This window comes from Bufo gargarizans, chromosome 6 (assembly GCF_014858855.1).
Source record: "Bufo gargarizans isolate SCDJY-AF-19 chromosome 6, ASM1485885v1, whole genome shotgun sequence".
NCBI lineage: Eukaryota > Metazoa > Chordata > Amphibia > Anura > Bufonidae > Bufo > Bufo gargarizans.
Genome location: NC_058085.1, coordinates 10,221,083 through 10,236,758, shown reverse-complemented (window position 1 = coordinate 10,236,758; position 15,676 = coordinate 10,221,083). Strand labels below are relative to the sequence as shown.

General features: G+C 50.9%; 1 protein-coding gene across 1 annotated transcript in view; it reads right to left on the bottom strand.

Moving 5' to 3' along the window:
- The window catches only part of DNAH9 (dynein axonemal heavy chain 9), a 170,562-nt gene that overhangs the window by 88,494 nt on the left and 66,392 nt on the right, over positions 1 to 15,676 (bottom strand). The window contains exon 35 of the mRNA XM_044296589.1: positions 14,481 to 14,655. Within this exon, the coding sequence (XP_044152524.1) occupies positions 14,481 to 14,655 (175 nt within the window). The remainder of the gene's footprint in view (positions 1 to 14,480; positions 14,656 to 15,676) is intronic.

Sequence of the window (15,676 nt, the reverse complement as noted above, 5' to 3'; positions counted from 1 at the left end):
GATCTCCTCAAACCACCCATAGGGCAGGACGTGACAGGGATAGGATTATGGTGTTCTATAGAGGCCAGCCAAAGGTCTGTCACAAGTGCGGCAGTCCCACCCACTTCAGCGCACAATGTGATGTTCGCATGTGCGCAAGTGTGGGGACACTGGTCATCATGCCGCATCTTGTAGGCGGATCTGGTGCAACATCTGTGGGGACCTAGGTCACCCGTTTAGTCGCTGTCCGCTTGCCTTCGCCAACAGGGTTTAGGGCTGGGCTCAAGATCAGGCAGGCACTAGCCGTGAGGCTGGGTCTGTGGTTGGGGAGGAGCCTGCTGCTGGGACTGAATCAGTTGGTGAGGGGACGAGCGCTGGAGCTACTAGCGCTGGAGGAAGCAGACAGGAGCCGAGGAAGCAAAGGCCATCCAGGATCAGGCGGCAAGAACAACGCCGCAAGGATAGGGAACAGGTGGCAGCTGACCCTTCAGCTGGTCTTTCGGCTGGTCTGGCTGAGGATCCTGGTTGTAGTGAACCGGGGTACAGCGACGATGGGGAACTAGAGGCCCAACCTGTGGAGGCTAACCCATCCGCCAACCCTGTCTCCTTATACGGCAAAAGCCTGGACGAGGGCGGCATAGCGTGGTTGGAGGGTAGGAGGAACAAGCAGAGTAAGAAGAAGAAAGGAGAGGGTCATAAGCCCTCTCTCTCGACCCATCTGTCCCACTCATCCTCGACCAGAGGCCTAAGGAAGGATCAACTGGGTCCCCTCTGGTGGAAGTCTCTAATCGGTACCAGGCCCTTGACGAGGGTCCCCAACTGCTTCAGCTGGGTAGGAGGAGAGTGTGGTGCCAGAGGGTGCGGGGGCTTCCTTGCAGGCTTCCGGGCCCTGTCCTTCGGGGGGTGTATTACCTTCTGGAGGGGGGCCAAGCCTGGAACCTTGGGCAAAAAGGATGGTATGGTTGTCTCTGTATGTTTGAAAAGACAGAAGGAGTGTGATGGTTTAGATGAAAATGCTGATGGTGGTGGGGTGGAGAAAAAGAAGTCTATCTAACTCGATCATCAATGATGGCGGAACTTACCCCGTTGACACTGGCAAGCATTAACGTTGCCAGTATTAAGTCAGACAGAGCTCATTTCCTGGCCTTTGATTTTTTCAGCCGTATTGAAGCGGATATTTTGTTTTTGCAAGAGACCTGGCGAGAATGGCGGCTAGGTCCGTCTTTCTGGTCTCTTGCGGCCGAGCTACGTAGCAGGGTGGCGGTACTTTTTAAGACCGCCGAAAGAGTGGAATGCAAGAGGATAATAGAGTTAGAAATGGGAAGGTGCCTGATTTTAGATGTCCTCATGGGGAGACAAGAATTGAGATTAATAAACATCTACGGCCCACAGAGTAAGTGGGACCGCAAGTGTCTCCTTATGAGGATTAAGCCTTTTCTTTTTAACAGCCAGCAAGTGATCTTTGGAGGGGACTTCAACAATGTGACGAGGGCCTGTCATAGGGGAGGCTCCAAAGGTGGGCTGGATGCTGATAGCATTGTGTTGTCTAGGATAGTTGAGGATACTCGTCTGGTGGACGCACATTTACGGCATAAGCCAGACCACGTGGATTTCACCTTTCATCAGGGAAATCGTAGGTCTAGAAGAGATAGGTTTTATTTAAAGGGGTTCTGCACTTTCATTTAACTGATGATCTATCCTCTGGATAGATCATCAGCTTCTGATCGGTGGGGGTCCGACACCCGGGACCATCGCTAATTAGCTGTTTGAGAAGGCAGAGGCGCTCCAGCAGCGCCGCGGCCTTCTCACTGTTTACCGGCCCACTGACGTCACGACTAGTATCAACTAGCGTGGGCGCGGCTAAGCTCCATTCAAGTGAACAGAGCTTAGTCCTGCCCACGCTAGTTGATACTAGTCGTGACGGCGGCCCGGCGGTAAACAGTGAGAAGGCCGCGGCGCTGCTGGAGCAGCACTGCTGGAGCGCCGCTGCCTTCTCAAACAGCTGATCGGCGGGGGTCCCGAGTGTCAGACCCCCGCCGATCAGAAGCTGATGATCTATCCAGAGGATAGATCATCAGTCAAATGAAAGTGCAGAACCCCTTTAAAGGAGGAGGCTGTTTTCTCGGCTTTAGAAGCCGTGGAAGTGGAATTCTCCGACTACTGTTTGATTATTTTCTCTTTGAATGTTGCAGAGACTCCCTGAATGGGGAGAGGAATGTAGAAGCTGAATTTGTCTCTCCTGGAAGATGTGACAATAAGACAGTCCTTTGAGGATTTCCTTCAGAGCCAGGAACCTTTGGTGGACCTCTGGAACAGCAAGTCGGAGTGGTGGGAGATATAAAAAAAAAAAGGGCGGCGAGGTTTTTCTGTGAGCTTTCTAACCTCAGGAGCTGGGACAGATACTGTCTGTACCAGGAATTGAGGAAGAAACTTGAAAGACTGGTTTCGACGGAGGGTAGCCGTGAGGATATTTCTTGTGTGAAATCCTTGCTCAAGAGGTGTCAGTACGATAGATACGCCTCCTTGGTTACTGAAAGGGATTTCAGGAAGTACCGCTCACCCGACCCCTTTGGAAACTGTAAAATGGCAGTAAAAAGTTAATTCGTGGTAGGCCTGGTCGACAGTATGGGTTCCCTGAATAGGTCCAAATCAGGGATCCTGGAGGTCGTCAGGTCTTTCTACTCTCACCTCTTGGGTTGGAAAGAGCTGGATCGAGACAGTTTTTCAGCTTTCTTGGCTGAAACTATTTCCAAGGCAGGAATAGACCCCACTCTTGATGTTTTGGCAGATCAGGCGAGAGGAAGTGGGATTGGCCATTAATGGGCTTAGGCCCATGAAATCCCCAGGTCCGGATGGCTTAACATCCAAGTGGTACAAGGCTTTCAAGGAAGAATTAGTTCCTCTCTTGACCGAGGTGTTTAACGAGTGTCTTTCCTCGGGCACTCTACCAAAGTCAATGGGTAAGTCAGCCCTGATTATTCTGTCAAAGGGTAAAGATCCATCCCGCATTGAGAACTGGAGACCCATATCCGCTTCTCAATGTGGACAGGAAGACTCTGGCAAAAATACTTTTCTGCAGACTGGTGAAGTTTGCACCGAGACTTCTTTCTGAGGCTCAGCACTGCTTTGTTCCCGGTCGGAGCGCTTTTAGCGCCGTTCTTAGTGTCCGAGAAGCCGTGGAGCGGGGCAAGGTGGGACTTTTGAAAGGGTTTCTGTTATCTTTGGACCAGGCGAAGGATTTTGACCGGGTGAACCATGAGTACCTGTGGTCCGTTCTCTTGTGGTATGGTCTACCCGGGAGGTTTGTAGACTGGTTAAAAACTTTATACAAAGGGGCGGAGAGTTTCCAGTTGAATAATGGTTGGTCAGATCTACCTTTTGAGGTGGCTTCTGGTGTCCGCCAGGGATGTCCTTTAAGCCCTTTGCAGTATGTGTTTGCGATTGATCCCTTCATTAGAAGGGTAGATCGTGGACCATTAGCGGGGGTGGAGATGGAACTGGCAGTGTGGGGGCCATCTCTGAAGGCGGTGGGGTACGCCGATGATGTCTCCATTCTTGCCTCTTCGGAAGAGGAGGTGAGCTGGGTGATGTCGGAGGTGGACTGCTATTCAGAGGTTTCTGGGTCTCAGATTAACCGGGACAAATGTGAGACTCTCTGGCTGGGGGAAGGGGATCCTGTCTTCGATCTCCAGGGCACTTTTCCAGAACCCCAGAAGTCTGTAAAGATCTTAAGCATCAATTTTGGCCAGGATGGAGCTAATCATCAGCAAAATTGGGAGAGTAGACTAAAAGATGTCGCCCAAAAGGTGGACCGTTGGAAGGGATGGTCTTTATCCCTCAGGGAAAGGGTTCACATGTGCAATACCTACCTGATTCCCGTGCTTTTGTATCCAAGAAGTGTTTGTGTTTTGCCAGGGTCTCTCTGGGGTACGGTCTACAGCCTCTTTTTCCAGATGTTGTGGGAAACAGGCTGAACCTAATCAGGAGAGAGGTTACTTACCGCACAAGGAGACCAGGCGGGTTGGCTATGGTCAACCCGGTGGTATTCTTAACAAATACCTTTTTGAAAATTAATATTGCAAACCTCTGGAAAGAGAGGGCTCCTTTGTGGGTAATTTCCTGTAGGGAGTGGTTTCGGCCTTTCTTCCAGGAATGGGAGACAGGAGGGCGAGTGAAAGACCTACGTGCGTCACATGGATATCTCCCGGCTTCTGTTGCCCCAGTTCTGAGAATCCTGAGACGGAGGGGACTGGAGAAGGGAGAGGTGGAGACCATGTCGAGGTTTTCTCTTGACAGGAAGGTTCTATCTTACCTTTTTCAGGCCCCACTGGCCTTGAGGGACTGCCCAAGTCAGGATCTGGAGGGTGGGCTGTCTTTGTTGAATTCAGAAAGGATCCCTAAGATCCACGGTAAGCTATATGTAAGGGACAATGTGAAGTGTAGAAACTCTGAGGAAAGGGATTGTCCCCGGGAGGAGTGTGGTAAGCTGCTGGAAACCATGGACCACTTCTTACTTCATTGTCTCTTTAATATAGAGGTATACAAAAGGGTGGGGGCTTCCATCGGTTGGCCTAGGCTGGCCGCCCTGTCCTATGCGGAGTGGGCCTATGGGGCTTTCAAAGACCTTGGTGGGAGGGACCGTCACACTTTATTCGTAGTTAGTGCAATGGTTAGGCACCACATCTGGTGTGCACGGTGTTTAGTGTCAACAAAGAGTCGCAAAATCCTCCCGGTGGAGATGGTATATAGGAACATCATGGGTGACCTGGTGAAGGTACGCTCTCTTGAGTACGAAAGGTGGGGGGACCCCAAGGCCTCTCGTCTGTAGAGGGGCTTCTGTTTTGGGGTTCCTTGGCTAAGTAGTACTCTTTTCCTAGTGGTGGGCTGATATAGCACACTCATAGGTTTTTGTTTTGTTTTGTAGTAATGTAAGTATGGAAAGGCTTACGGGTACCGAACCATAGCTGGTTTAGGTGTAATAGTATTACGGTGTGTATATTGTATTTATAGTGTATTATATAAGTATGTTTTGTATTATGTTAGTATTGTGATAATATATTATTATATTAGTATTGTTAAGTTTATAGTGGGGTCTAGTTAGGTTGGGAGGGGGGCTGGGAGGGAGGAGGGAGTGTATATATTTTTCTATTATATATTATATACATATATAAAAAAAAAATATAAAAAATAAATTAATAAAATAATATTATTATACAAAAACAAAAAAAAGGTGTTTTTGTTTTTTACAAACTGACTGACCCCAGTCCGGCTGGGGAAAGACTAGGACTTCTCAAAGCTCGGGGTTTATCCCCTTGGAACTTTGGGGGTTATCAGTTTGCATATTTGCTGTGGACTGGTGGTGGGTTAGTTAGATTTAGTTCTATAATTTGTATATAGTTTGTGTATAGTTTATGTATATTGTGTATATATTTTATTTTATGGGTTTTATATATACGTGTAAGATGCAAATATGTAAATATGTATAGTATGGGGTTACGAAAGTGTTTTAAGTGTGAATAGTATTGTAGGTTCTAGTGGGGTGGTGGACTGGTCGGGATGGGCTTAGTAATGTGTTTTGTTTCTGTGTATAGATATTGTTATGGCCTTTTGTTATTTATTTATTTACAAATTAAAAGAGTCCATATATACAGAATAAGAGCAGATGCTGAGGATTACACCCAGTATACAGGACAGGAGAGGTGGTACTGTGCAGTGTATATACAGTACAGACCAAAAGTTTGGACACACCTTCTCATTCAAAGAGTTTTCTTTATTTTCATGACTATGAAAATTGTAGATTCGCACTGAAGGCATCAAAACTATGAATTAACACATGTGGAATTATATACATAACAAAAAAGTGTGAAACAACTGAAAATATGTCATTCTAGGTTCTTCAAAGTAGCCACCTTTTGCTTTGATTACTGCTTTGCACACTCTTGGCATTCTCTTGATGAGCTTCAAGAGGTAGTCACCTGAAATGGTCTTCCAACAGTCTTGAAGGAGTTCCCAGAGATGCTTAGCACTTGTTGGCCCTTTTGCCTTCACTCTGCGGTCCAGCTCACCCCAAACCATCTCGATTGGGTTCAGGTCCGGTGACGGTGGAGGCCAGGTCATCTGGCGCAGCACCCCATCACTCTCCTTCATGGTCAAATAGCCCTTACACAGCCTGGAGGTGTGTTTGGGGTCATTGTCCTGTTGAAAAATAAATGATGGTCCAACTAAACGCAAACCGGATGGAATAGCATGCCGCTGCAAGATGCTGTGGTAGCCATGCTGGTTCAGTATGCCTTCAAATTTGAATAAATCCCCAACAGTGTCACCAGCAAAGCACCCCCACACCATCACACCTCCTCCTCCATGCTTCACGGTGGGAACCAGGCATGTAGAGTCCATCCGTTCACCTTTTCTGCGTCGCACAAAGACACGGTGGTTGGAACCAAAGCTCTCAAATTTGGACTCATCAGACCAAAGCACAGATTTCCACTGGTCTAATGTCCATTCCTTGTGTTCTTTAGCCCAAACAAGTCTCTTCTGCTTGTTGCCTGTCCTTAGCAGTGGTTTCCTAGCAGATATTCTACCATGAAGGCCTGATTCACACAGTCTCCTCTTAACAGTTGTTCTAGAGATGTGTCTGCTGCTAGAACTCTGTGTGGCATTGACCTGGTCTCTAATCTGAGCTGCTGTTAACCTGCGATTTCTGAGGCTGGTGACTCGGATGAACTTATCCTCCGCAGCAGAGATGACTCTTGGTCCTCCTTTCCTGGGGCGGTCCGCATGTGAGCCAGTTTCTTTGTAGCGCTTGATGGTTTTTGTGACTGCACTTGGGGACACTTTCAAAGTTTTCCCAATTTTTCGGACTGGCTGACCTTCATTTCTTAAAGTAATGATGGCCACTCGTTTTTCTTTACTTAGCTGCTTTTTTCTTGCCATAATACAAATTCTAACAGTCTATTCAGTAGGACTATCAGCTGTGTATCCACCTGACTTCTCCTCAACGCAACTGATGGTCCCAACCCCATTTATAAGGCAAGAAATCCCACTTATTAAACCTGACAGGGCACACCTGTGAAGTGAAAACCATTTCAGGTGACTACCTCTTGAAGCTCATCAAGAGAATGCCAAGAGTGTGCAAAGCAGTAATCAAAGCAAAAGGTGGCTACTTTGAAGAACCTAGAATATGACATATTTTCAGTTGTTTCACATTTTTATGTTATGTATATAATTCCACATGTGTTAATTCATAGTTTTGATGCCTTCAGTGTGAATCTACAATTTTCATAGTCATGAAAATAAAGAAAACTCTTTGAATGAGAAGGTGTGTCCAAACTTTTGGTCTGTACTGTATATATACAGAATAAGAGCAGATGCTGAGGATTACACCCAGTATACAGAACAGGAGAAGTGGTACTGTGCAGTGTATATATATATACAAAATAAGATCAGATACTGAGGATTACACTCGGTATACAGAACAGGGGAAGTGGTACTGTGCAGTGTATATATATATACAGAATAAGAGCAGATACTGAGGATTACACTCGGTATACAGAACAGGAGAAGTGGTACTGTGCAGTGTATATATACAGAATAAGAGCAGATACTGAGGATTACACCCGGCATACAGGACAGGAGAAGTGGTACTGTGCAGTGTATATATATACAGAATAAGAGCAGATACTGAGGATTACACCCAGTATACAGAACAGGAGAAGTGGTACTGTGCAGTGTATATATATACAAAATAAGATCAGATACTGAGGATTACACTCGGTATACAGAACAGGGGAAGTGGTACTGTGCAGTGTATATATATATACAGAATAAGAGCAGATACTGAGGATTACACTCGGTATACAGAACAGGGGAAGTGGTACTGTGCAGTGTATATATATATACAGAATAAGAGCAGATACTGAGGATTACACTCGGTATACAGGACAGGAGAAGTGGTACTGTGCAGTGTATATATATACAGAATAAGAGCAGATACTGAGGATTACACTCGGTATACAGAACAGGAGAAGTGGTACTGTGCAGTGTCCATATATACAGAATAAGAGCAGATACTGAGGATTACACCCAGTACACAGGAGAAGTGGTACTGTGCAGTGTCCATATATACAGAATAAGAGCAGATACTGAGGATTACACCCAGTACACAGGAGAAGTGGTACTGTGCAGTGTCTGCTCTCACCAGTCTGGTAGTGAACCGTCTGATGACTTTAGGGCTCATGCACACGAACATATTTTTTTTGCGGACTGTATGCAGAACCATGCCATCCGTATATTTTGTGGATCGCAAAATAGTTACATAGTAACTATACCCGTAGTATATAAGGCCGAAAAAAGGAGATTTTTGTATAACTTACCAGTTAAATCTCTTTCTCGCTCTTCCTTGGGGGACACAGACCTTGGGTATAGCTCAGCTCCCTAGGAGGCGTGACACTAAGTAAAACTGTTAAGCCCCTCCTCCATCAGCTATACCCTCAGCCTGGAGATAGAGGCTACCAGTTGCGTGTCCAAGTAGTGAAAGGATAACAACCAATAACGGAAACAACCAGCCAGCAACCCAACGGGGCGCCAGACCATAACCCTGTAACCAAACACAGAAGGGTGGGTGCTGTGTCCCCCAAGGAAGAGCGAGAAAGAGATTTAACTGGTAAGTTATACAAAAATCTCCTTTTCTCGCCCATTTTCCTTGGGGGACACAGACCTTGGGACGTTCAAGAGCAGTCCAAGAAGGGAGGGACCACAAACCCAAGGCGGAACACCACCAGAGCATCAGGAAACCGCTGCCTGCAAAACCAGGCGGCCCAACGCAGCATCCGCTGATGCATGCGTATGCACCCTATAGAACTTTGTGAAAGTGTGCAGAGAGGACCAAGTGGCTGCTTTGCACAACTGTTCAGCCGAGGCCCGATGCCTCTGCGCCCAGGAAGCTCCGACTGCTCTGGTGGAATGAGCAGTGACGCCAAAAGGCGGAGGTCTGCCCTTGGCTCGATAAGCCTCAGACACCGCCAGTTTAATGAAACGGGCAATAGCCACCTTGGAGACCGCCAACCCTTTGCGCGAACCCTCCGGAACCACAAACAGGGAGTCCGTGCGCCGAAAGGACCCGGTGACCTCCAAGTAAATCCTCAACGCCCTGACCACATCCAGACGGTGCAGTTCCCGTTCTCTGGGGTGGGAAGGAGAGGGACAGAGCGACGGAAGGACGATGTCCTCATTGATGTGAAAGGCGGAGACCACCTTTGGCAGGAAAGTCGGGACAGGCCGAAGCACAACCTTATCCTGGTGGAAGATCAGGAAAGGTTCGGAGCAAGAAAGAGCCGCTAACTCCGACACCCGTCGGAGAGACGTGACGGCCACAAGAAAGATGACCTTGCAGGACAGAAGGCGAAGGGAGACCTCCCGTAAAGGCTCGAAGGGGGCTGATTGGAGCGCCGAGAGCACCACATTCAGGTCCCAGGAAGGAACTGGAGGGCGGTACGGCGGAACAGAGTGAGCCACCCCTTGTAAAAAGGTCTTAATTGGCCCTAGAGGGGCCAGGGGACGCTGGAGAAGAATAGACAGCGCCGAAATCTGACCCTTCAGAGAACTGAGGCACAGCCCCAGGTCCAGGTCCAGACCCGACTGGAGGAAGGACAGGATTGTGGGAAGAGAAAACCGGAGAGGTGGGATGCTCCGGGACTCACAGAACCCCAGATAGGACCTCCAAACCCGATAGTAGATCCTAGAGGATACGGGCTTACGAGCCCGGATCATGGTGCGGACTACGTCCGCGGAGAAACCCCGTCGCGTTAAGACGGCGGTCTCAATAGCCACGCCGTCAAACGTAGCGAGCCTAAATGCTCGTGGAAGATCGGTCCCTGAGAGAGAAGGTCTTCCCTGGAGGGCAGTGGCCACGGTGCGTCTGCCAACAGCAACATTAGGTCGGCGTACCAAGACCGGCGGGGCCAATCCGGGGCGATTAGAATCGCGGGGACGCCCTCTGCCGCGATCCTCCGAAGAACCCGTGGCAGGAGGGGAAAAGGAGGAAAGACGTACAGAAGGGAGAATTCGCGCCACGGAAGGACGAGCGCGTCGGCGCCGTATGCCTTCGGGTCCCGTGCCCTGGCCAGGTATAGGGGGACCTTGTGGTTGAATTTGGAGGCCATGAGGTCCACGTCGGGGCGACCCCAGCGAAGACAAAGGGCTTCGAACACCTCTGGGTGCAGGGACCATTCTCCCGGGTCGATGGTGGACCGGCTGAGGAAATCCGCCGCCCAGTTGTCCACCCCCGGGATGTAAATCGCAGATAAGGCCGGCACGTGCGTCTCTGCCCAGAGGAGAATGAGGGTCACCTCTTGCATCGCTGCGAGTGCCTCCCTGATGGTTTATGTATGCCACAGCCGTGGCATTGTCCGATTGGATCCGAACAGGGTGGCCCTCAGCAGATGGGTCCAGTGTCTGAGGGACAGAAGAATCGCCCTCAGTTCCAGAATATTGATTGGAAGTCTGGACTCCGATAGAGACCAAACGCCCTGGACGGACCGGGGAGGGAAAACCCCCCCCCACCCCCGTAAGCTGGCATCTGTGGTAATCACCAGCCAGTTCAGTGGACGGAAGGACTTCCCCCTTAGAGGGATATGCAACCACCAGCCGAGGGAAGCCCGAGCCAGGGGAGGCAGAAGAAAGGTCCTGTCCAGACTCCTCGGTGATTTGTCCCAGGCCGACAGAATTGCCCTCTGAAAGGTGCGGGATCGGAATTGTGCGAACGGCACCGCTTCGAAACAGGCAACCATCTTTCCCAACAACCGCATGCTGGATCTGAGGGAAGGGCGGTGATGACGGAGGAGACTGCGAACCGACCCGCGAAGGGCCAGACGCTTGTCCGACGGAAGGCGGACCTCCGCCAACTCTGTATCCAGGAGCATCCCCAGGAAGATCAGCCGTCTGGAGGGGGTAAGGGAAGATTTGGGGTGGTTGATAATCCAACCGAACCGCGTCAGGGTCTCCAGAGTGAGTTCCACACTGCGGGATGTCTGAGAGAAGGAGGGTGCCTTGACCAGGATGTCGTCCAAGTATGGGAGAAGAAAAACACTTCTTGAACGTAGAAGGGCCAAGACAGGGGCCAGGACCTTGGTGAACACTCGAGGAGCAGTCGCCAGACCAAAGGGAAGGGCGACGAATTGGAAGTGATCGTCCCCCACCGCAAAGTGCAGGAAGCGGTGATGACATGGAGCAACCGGAACGTGGAGGTATGCATCCTGAATGTCGATTGAGGCCATGAAATCCCCTCTTTCCAGGGAGGCCACTGCGGACCTGAGAGACTCCATCCGGAATCTCTGCAGTCGGAGAAAACGGTTCAGGCGTTTTAGGTCCAAGATCGGACGCACTGAGCCTTCCTTCTTGGGAACCACAAAGAGGTTCGAGTAGAACCCCCTGAACCTTTCCGTCGGAGGCACGGGGGCGACGACACCCTTGTCCATTAGAGAGTGAATGGCCGCGAAGAAGGCGGCCACTCGTACGGGATCTCGCGGAGGACGGGATCGGAAGAAACGGTCTGGCGGAATGGACGCAAATTCGATTTTGTATCCGCAAGATACAATCTCGAGCGCCCATGCGTCTGAGATGTGGGCCCGCCATACGTTCCTGAATAGGAGAAGGAGGCCCCCCACCCGGGTGGGTGGGGGCGCACCTTCAGGCAGAGGGCTGCTGGCCTGTGGGAGCCCGTGCAGGCTGGGACTTGCGCCAGGTAGGTTGCGTCCGAAAAAACGGCTTCTTGCGTCTATCCTGGGCTGGGCCAGAGGAAGAAGAACTGGCCGCGGGTCTAGACCCGGTGGGCTTGCGAAAGGACCGAAAACGGGACGAACCAGCGCGACCACGGGGGGCGCCCATTGGCCTGGACTGGGGGAGGTGAGTACTCTTCCCACCCGTGGCCTCTGATATAAGTTCGTCCAGACGGGTTCCGAACAGGCGGGAACCCGTGAATGGTAGGCCGGCCAAAGAGCGTTTGGAAGCGGCGTCCGCCGCCCAAACCTTCAGCCAGAGTTCCCTCCTGACAGAAACTGCCAGGGCAGAGGAACGGGCAATGAGGGCACCCGCATCAAGGGAGGCCTCACAGACGAATTTTCCGGCCTGAACAATTAGTTGGGCTAAGGAACGGAGGTCCTGAACAGGGACGTCCGACCCTAACTCCCGTTCCAGTTGCAAACCCCATTCAGAGACCGCTTTGCCAACCCAGGCGGAGGCAAAGACCGGTCTAAGGGCCGAACCAGAGGCAGTAAATATGGCCTTGGAGAGGGATTCCGTACGACGGTCCTCAACAGACTGGAGGGAAGATCCGTCCTGTACAGGAATAGTAGTGCTTTTGGACAGGCGAGCCACGGGAGGATCAACCTTAGGCGGGGATGTCCACGTGGTCACAGAATCCGCTGGAAAGGGATAACAAATGTCCAGCTTTTTGGGTGTAATAAAGCGGACGTTAGGCCGAGTCCAAGCCTTGGATACCACAGAAGAAAAATCTGCGTGTATGGGAAAAACCTTGGAGGCCTGTTTGGGGCGGAGAAAGGACACGCCGGCCTGTTCAGAGCTGGGGGGGTCATCGTGTAGCTGAAAGGTATCACGGATGCTAGTGACAAGATGCCCCACCGCGGACGCCAATTTGGACGGAAGCTCTGAGTCCATGTCCACGTCCGAATCCGCCAGTTCTCCCTCAGAAAGCGTATCCCTTTGAGAGGATAGACTTGACTGAGCTCGCACGCATGGCGGAGAGAGCGAAGCATCTGGAGAAGATGTGCGCTCAACCCTTGAACGTTTCTGAGTATGCCGGGCCCTGGAAGATTCGCTGGGAGGCAGGGAACCAGTGGGGGCGGCAGAAACGGTAGTCCCAGCGGGTGCGACAGGGATTGTGGCAGCCTGCGGGAGAGGCGGTCTATCCACGAGACGGCCCACTACGTGTGTAAGGCTTTCCACCGCCTGAGACAGAGACCTAGCCCAGTCAGGGGGTTCAGAGGCACCGGGGGGCGCAGCGGGAAGCGGGCCCTGCACCGGGGCCTGACATGCAAGGCAATGCGGCTCAGATTGCCCACGCGGAAAAAGTTCCTTACAGGCGGTACAGGCATGGTACCAGGGTTTGGGGGCACCTGTGGGATCTGACATGCTGAAGTGTGGTTGTACTCTAATATAGAGACCACAAAGGGTTATAGCAGCTATGACCAGGAGGGTTAGGAGAGGGTTAACTGTCCTACCAGTGCCTCAGAAGAACGTCAGGAGATGGCCCAGATCAGCAGCAGCAGAGAAGCAGTGAACAGCAGTGAGCAGCAGAGAGCGCCCACAGAAACCGAGCGATGTACACAGGAGGTTAGAGTCCCCCACCGTGTCCCAGCTTCCTGTCAGGAGTGAGGAAGCGCGGGAAACCTCAGCAGAAAGCGCGGGGAACAAGCTCCGCCCCCTCCAGCGCTTGAAATGTCTCCTGTGAAGGAGAACGTAGCTCCGCCCCCAAAATGACGCGCGGAAGCCCCGCCCCCTGCCGGGACCGCTAAGCCCCGCCCCCCGTCCTCGGCGGGAAGGGGGAGAGAGAGAAGAGAAAAATGGAGTCAGCCCCGATGAGGGGGAGGGGGGGGGAGAAAGATAGCAGCGTGGGGGGGAAAAGCGTGGGGGTGCTGAGGATGCTGCTGTGCTGCATTGTCCTGCAGATGAGCGCTCAGAATGAGCGACCACGGGTGCCCCCCTTACCCAGAGGGGTAGATGCTGCAGATAGGGACGGGGTATGGGCTGGAATAGCCATCTCACCGTGCGACGTCTTCACCCTCAGTCCTTTCCAGCAGGGTCGCCCCTTCAGCCACTGGCACCGCAGTGGCAGGAAGCTGGAAGAGGGGCTTGGCGTGCGGGCGACCCCCTAGCTGGCGGGATGTAGGGGAGCCATTGCTGCCCAGATCCTCCTATTGCTTCTGTGGGGGAGGCAGCAGTGCAGATAAGTTGGCACTGGCGCAGCTCAACCCCGGGAGAGCAGAGAGGTCAAATGCGTCTCTGGTATCCCTAGGAAAAAATAAAATAACAAAATTAGAAGAAAAAGTAAAAATAACAAGGAGAAAACAGCCCTGCAGTAGCAGGGAGTGTCTTGCCTCCTTGGACACTAAGCTAAAACTGGTAGCCTCTATCTCCAGGCTGAGGGTATAGCTGATGGAGGAGGGGCTTAACAGTTTTACTTAGTGTCACGCCTCCTAGGGAGCTGAGCTATACCCAAGGTCTGTGTCCCCCAAGGAAAATGGGCGAGAAAATACATTTGTCCATCCAGTTCGGCCATACGGACGTGTGCATGAACCCTTATGGTTGTCGCCCCTCGTTACTCTGTACCACTTATTAGGGTTTATCGCTTACTGATTAATTTCCTGAAACATAATGGGAACTTCTAGGAGCGCTCAGAGAATGGGGGAGGGGTGACATGACCGGGTACACAAATAATGACCCAATGCCGCAGCCAGCTTCTCGACAAAGGTCAGCACGATCCGTACCTGATCCTGGAACATGGCTCCTCCAAAGGCCCACACGGCGGCAAAGACAAAGTACAGCTCGTAGAGCTCCTTGGGGCAGTCAGGGGGGGTGTTGTCCTTGGTCAGGAGACATTCTAGCAGGTAACACAACATCTGGACCATGCTTTGCTCCGGAATCGGGATAATCTTCTTGAATCTGTTTAAAGAATGGCAAATGTAAAAAATCTAAAATAAATTATCTGAAAGTGCAAATCCAAATTCATCACAAGTCAAATCAGGAACCACCATTGGCCGTGGTAATCTACCTCCTGCACTTCACTGGCTCAGGTCACCGGGCTGCGTGTGCACAGGCCGATGTGGTGTACGGGTACTTCCACACGGGATGAAAAAAAAACTCTGGCAAATTCTGCATGTTTGATGTGTTGATTTAGTCATAGTTTTAACTGTATGTATTGGAAAGGGTGAAATCTGCTGTAAAAAATCCACAGAAAGCTTGGACATGCTGCACATTTAAAACCAGCACATGGAATTTTATTTTTTTCATCCACATGCGCTACGCAGATTTTTTTGCCCAGAAATCCGGAAAATCTGCAGCATTTCTGCTATGTATGGCTAAAGCCCAAATTCGGAGGCGGACTGGCGTACAATAAGGTAAAGTGCCAACCATGTACATGAGATTTTGCAAGCGGAGACCGACCTGTGGTGCAGATTTTTACATCGGCAGTAATTTCTGCTGAAGATTTTCACCATTTTCAATTTAGAGGGAAACAATTTTTTTTTTTATCTTATGTACGCGGATTTTGCTGCAGATTTGTTGTGAGATCTGCCCCCCTGTGCGAGTACCTTTTATATTAGCTAGCGGTGACAACTGAGACGCTTGGAAAACTGCGTGACAACTCTAGTGTGAGCTGCAACATAAACCACACTGGTTGTCAAACTCCACTCACATGAAGTGATGGCCGGACTAGAGGGCGTAGCCTGGGGGGAGGCCAGCATGACGCAGATAGGACGGCAGCGAAACCCTACCAGGCCGGGATTGGGGGGTTTAAAAGTGAGGGGTGGAGTTAGGGAGGGGGGGCCTTTAAATATGGGTGGCGGGAGAGAGGTGGCAGCCATTTTAGGAAAAGATAGGGCAGACGGGGAGATTATAACAAGTGCGGCACGCTCACCTTTTCCCACATGGCGGACATTGAGGCTTTACTACGCCAGCTGTATGA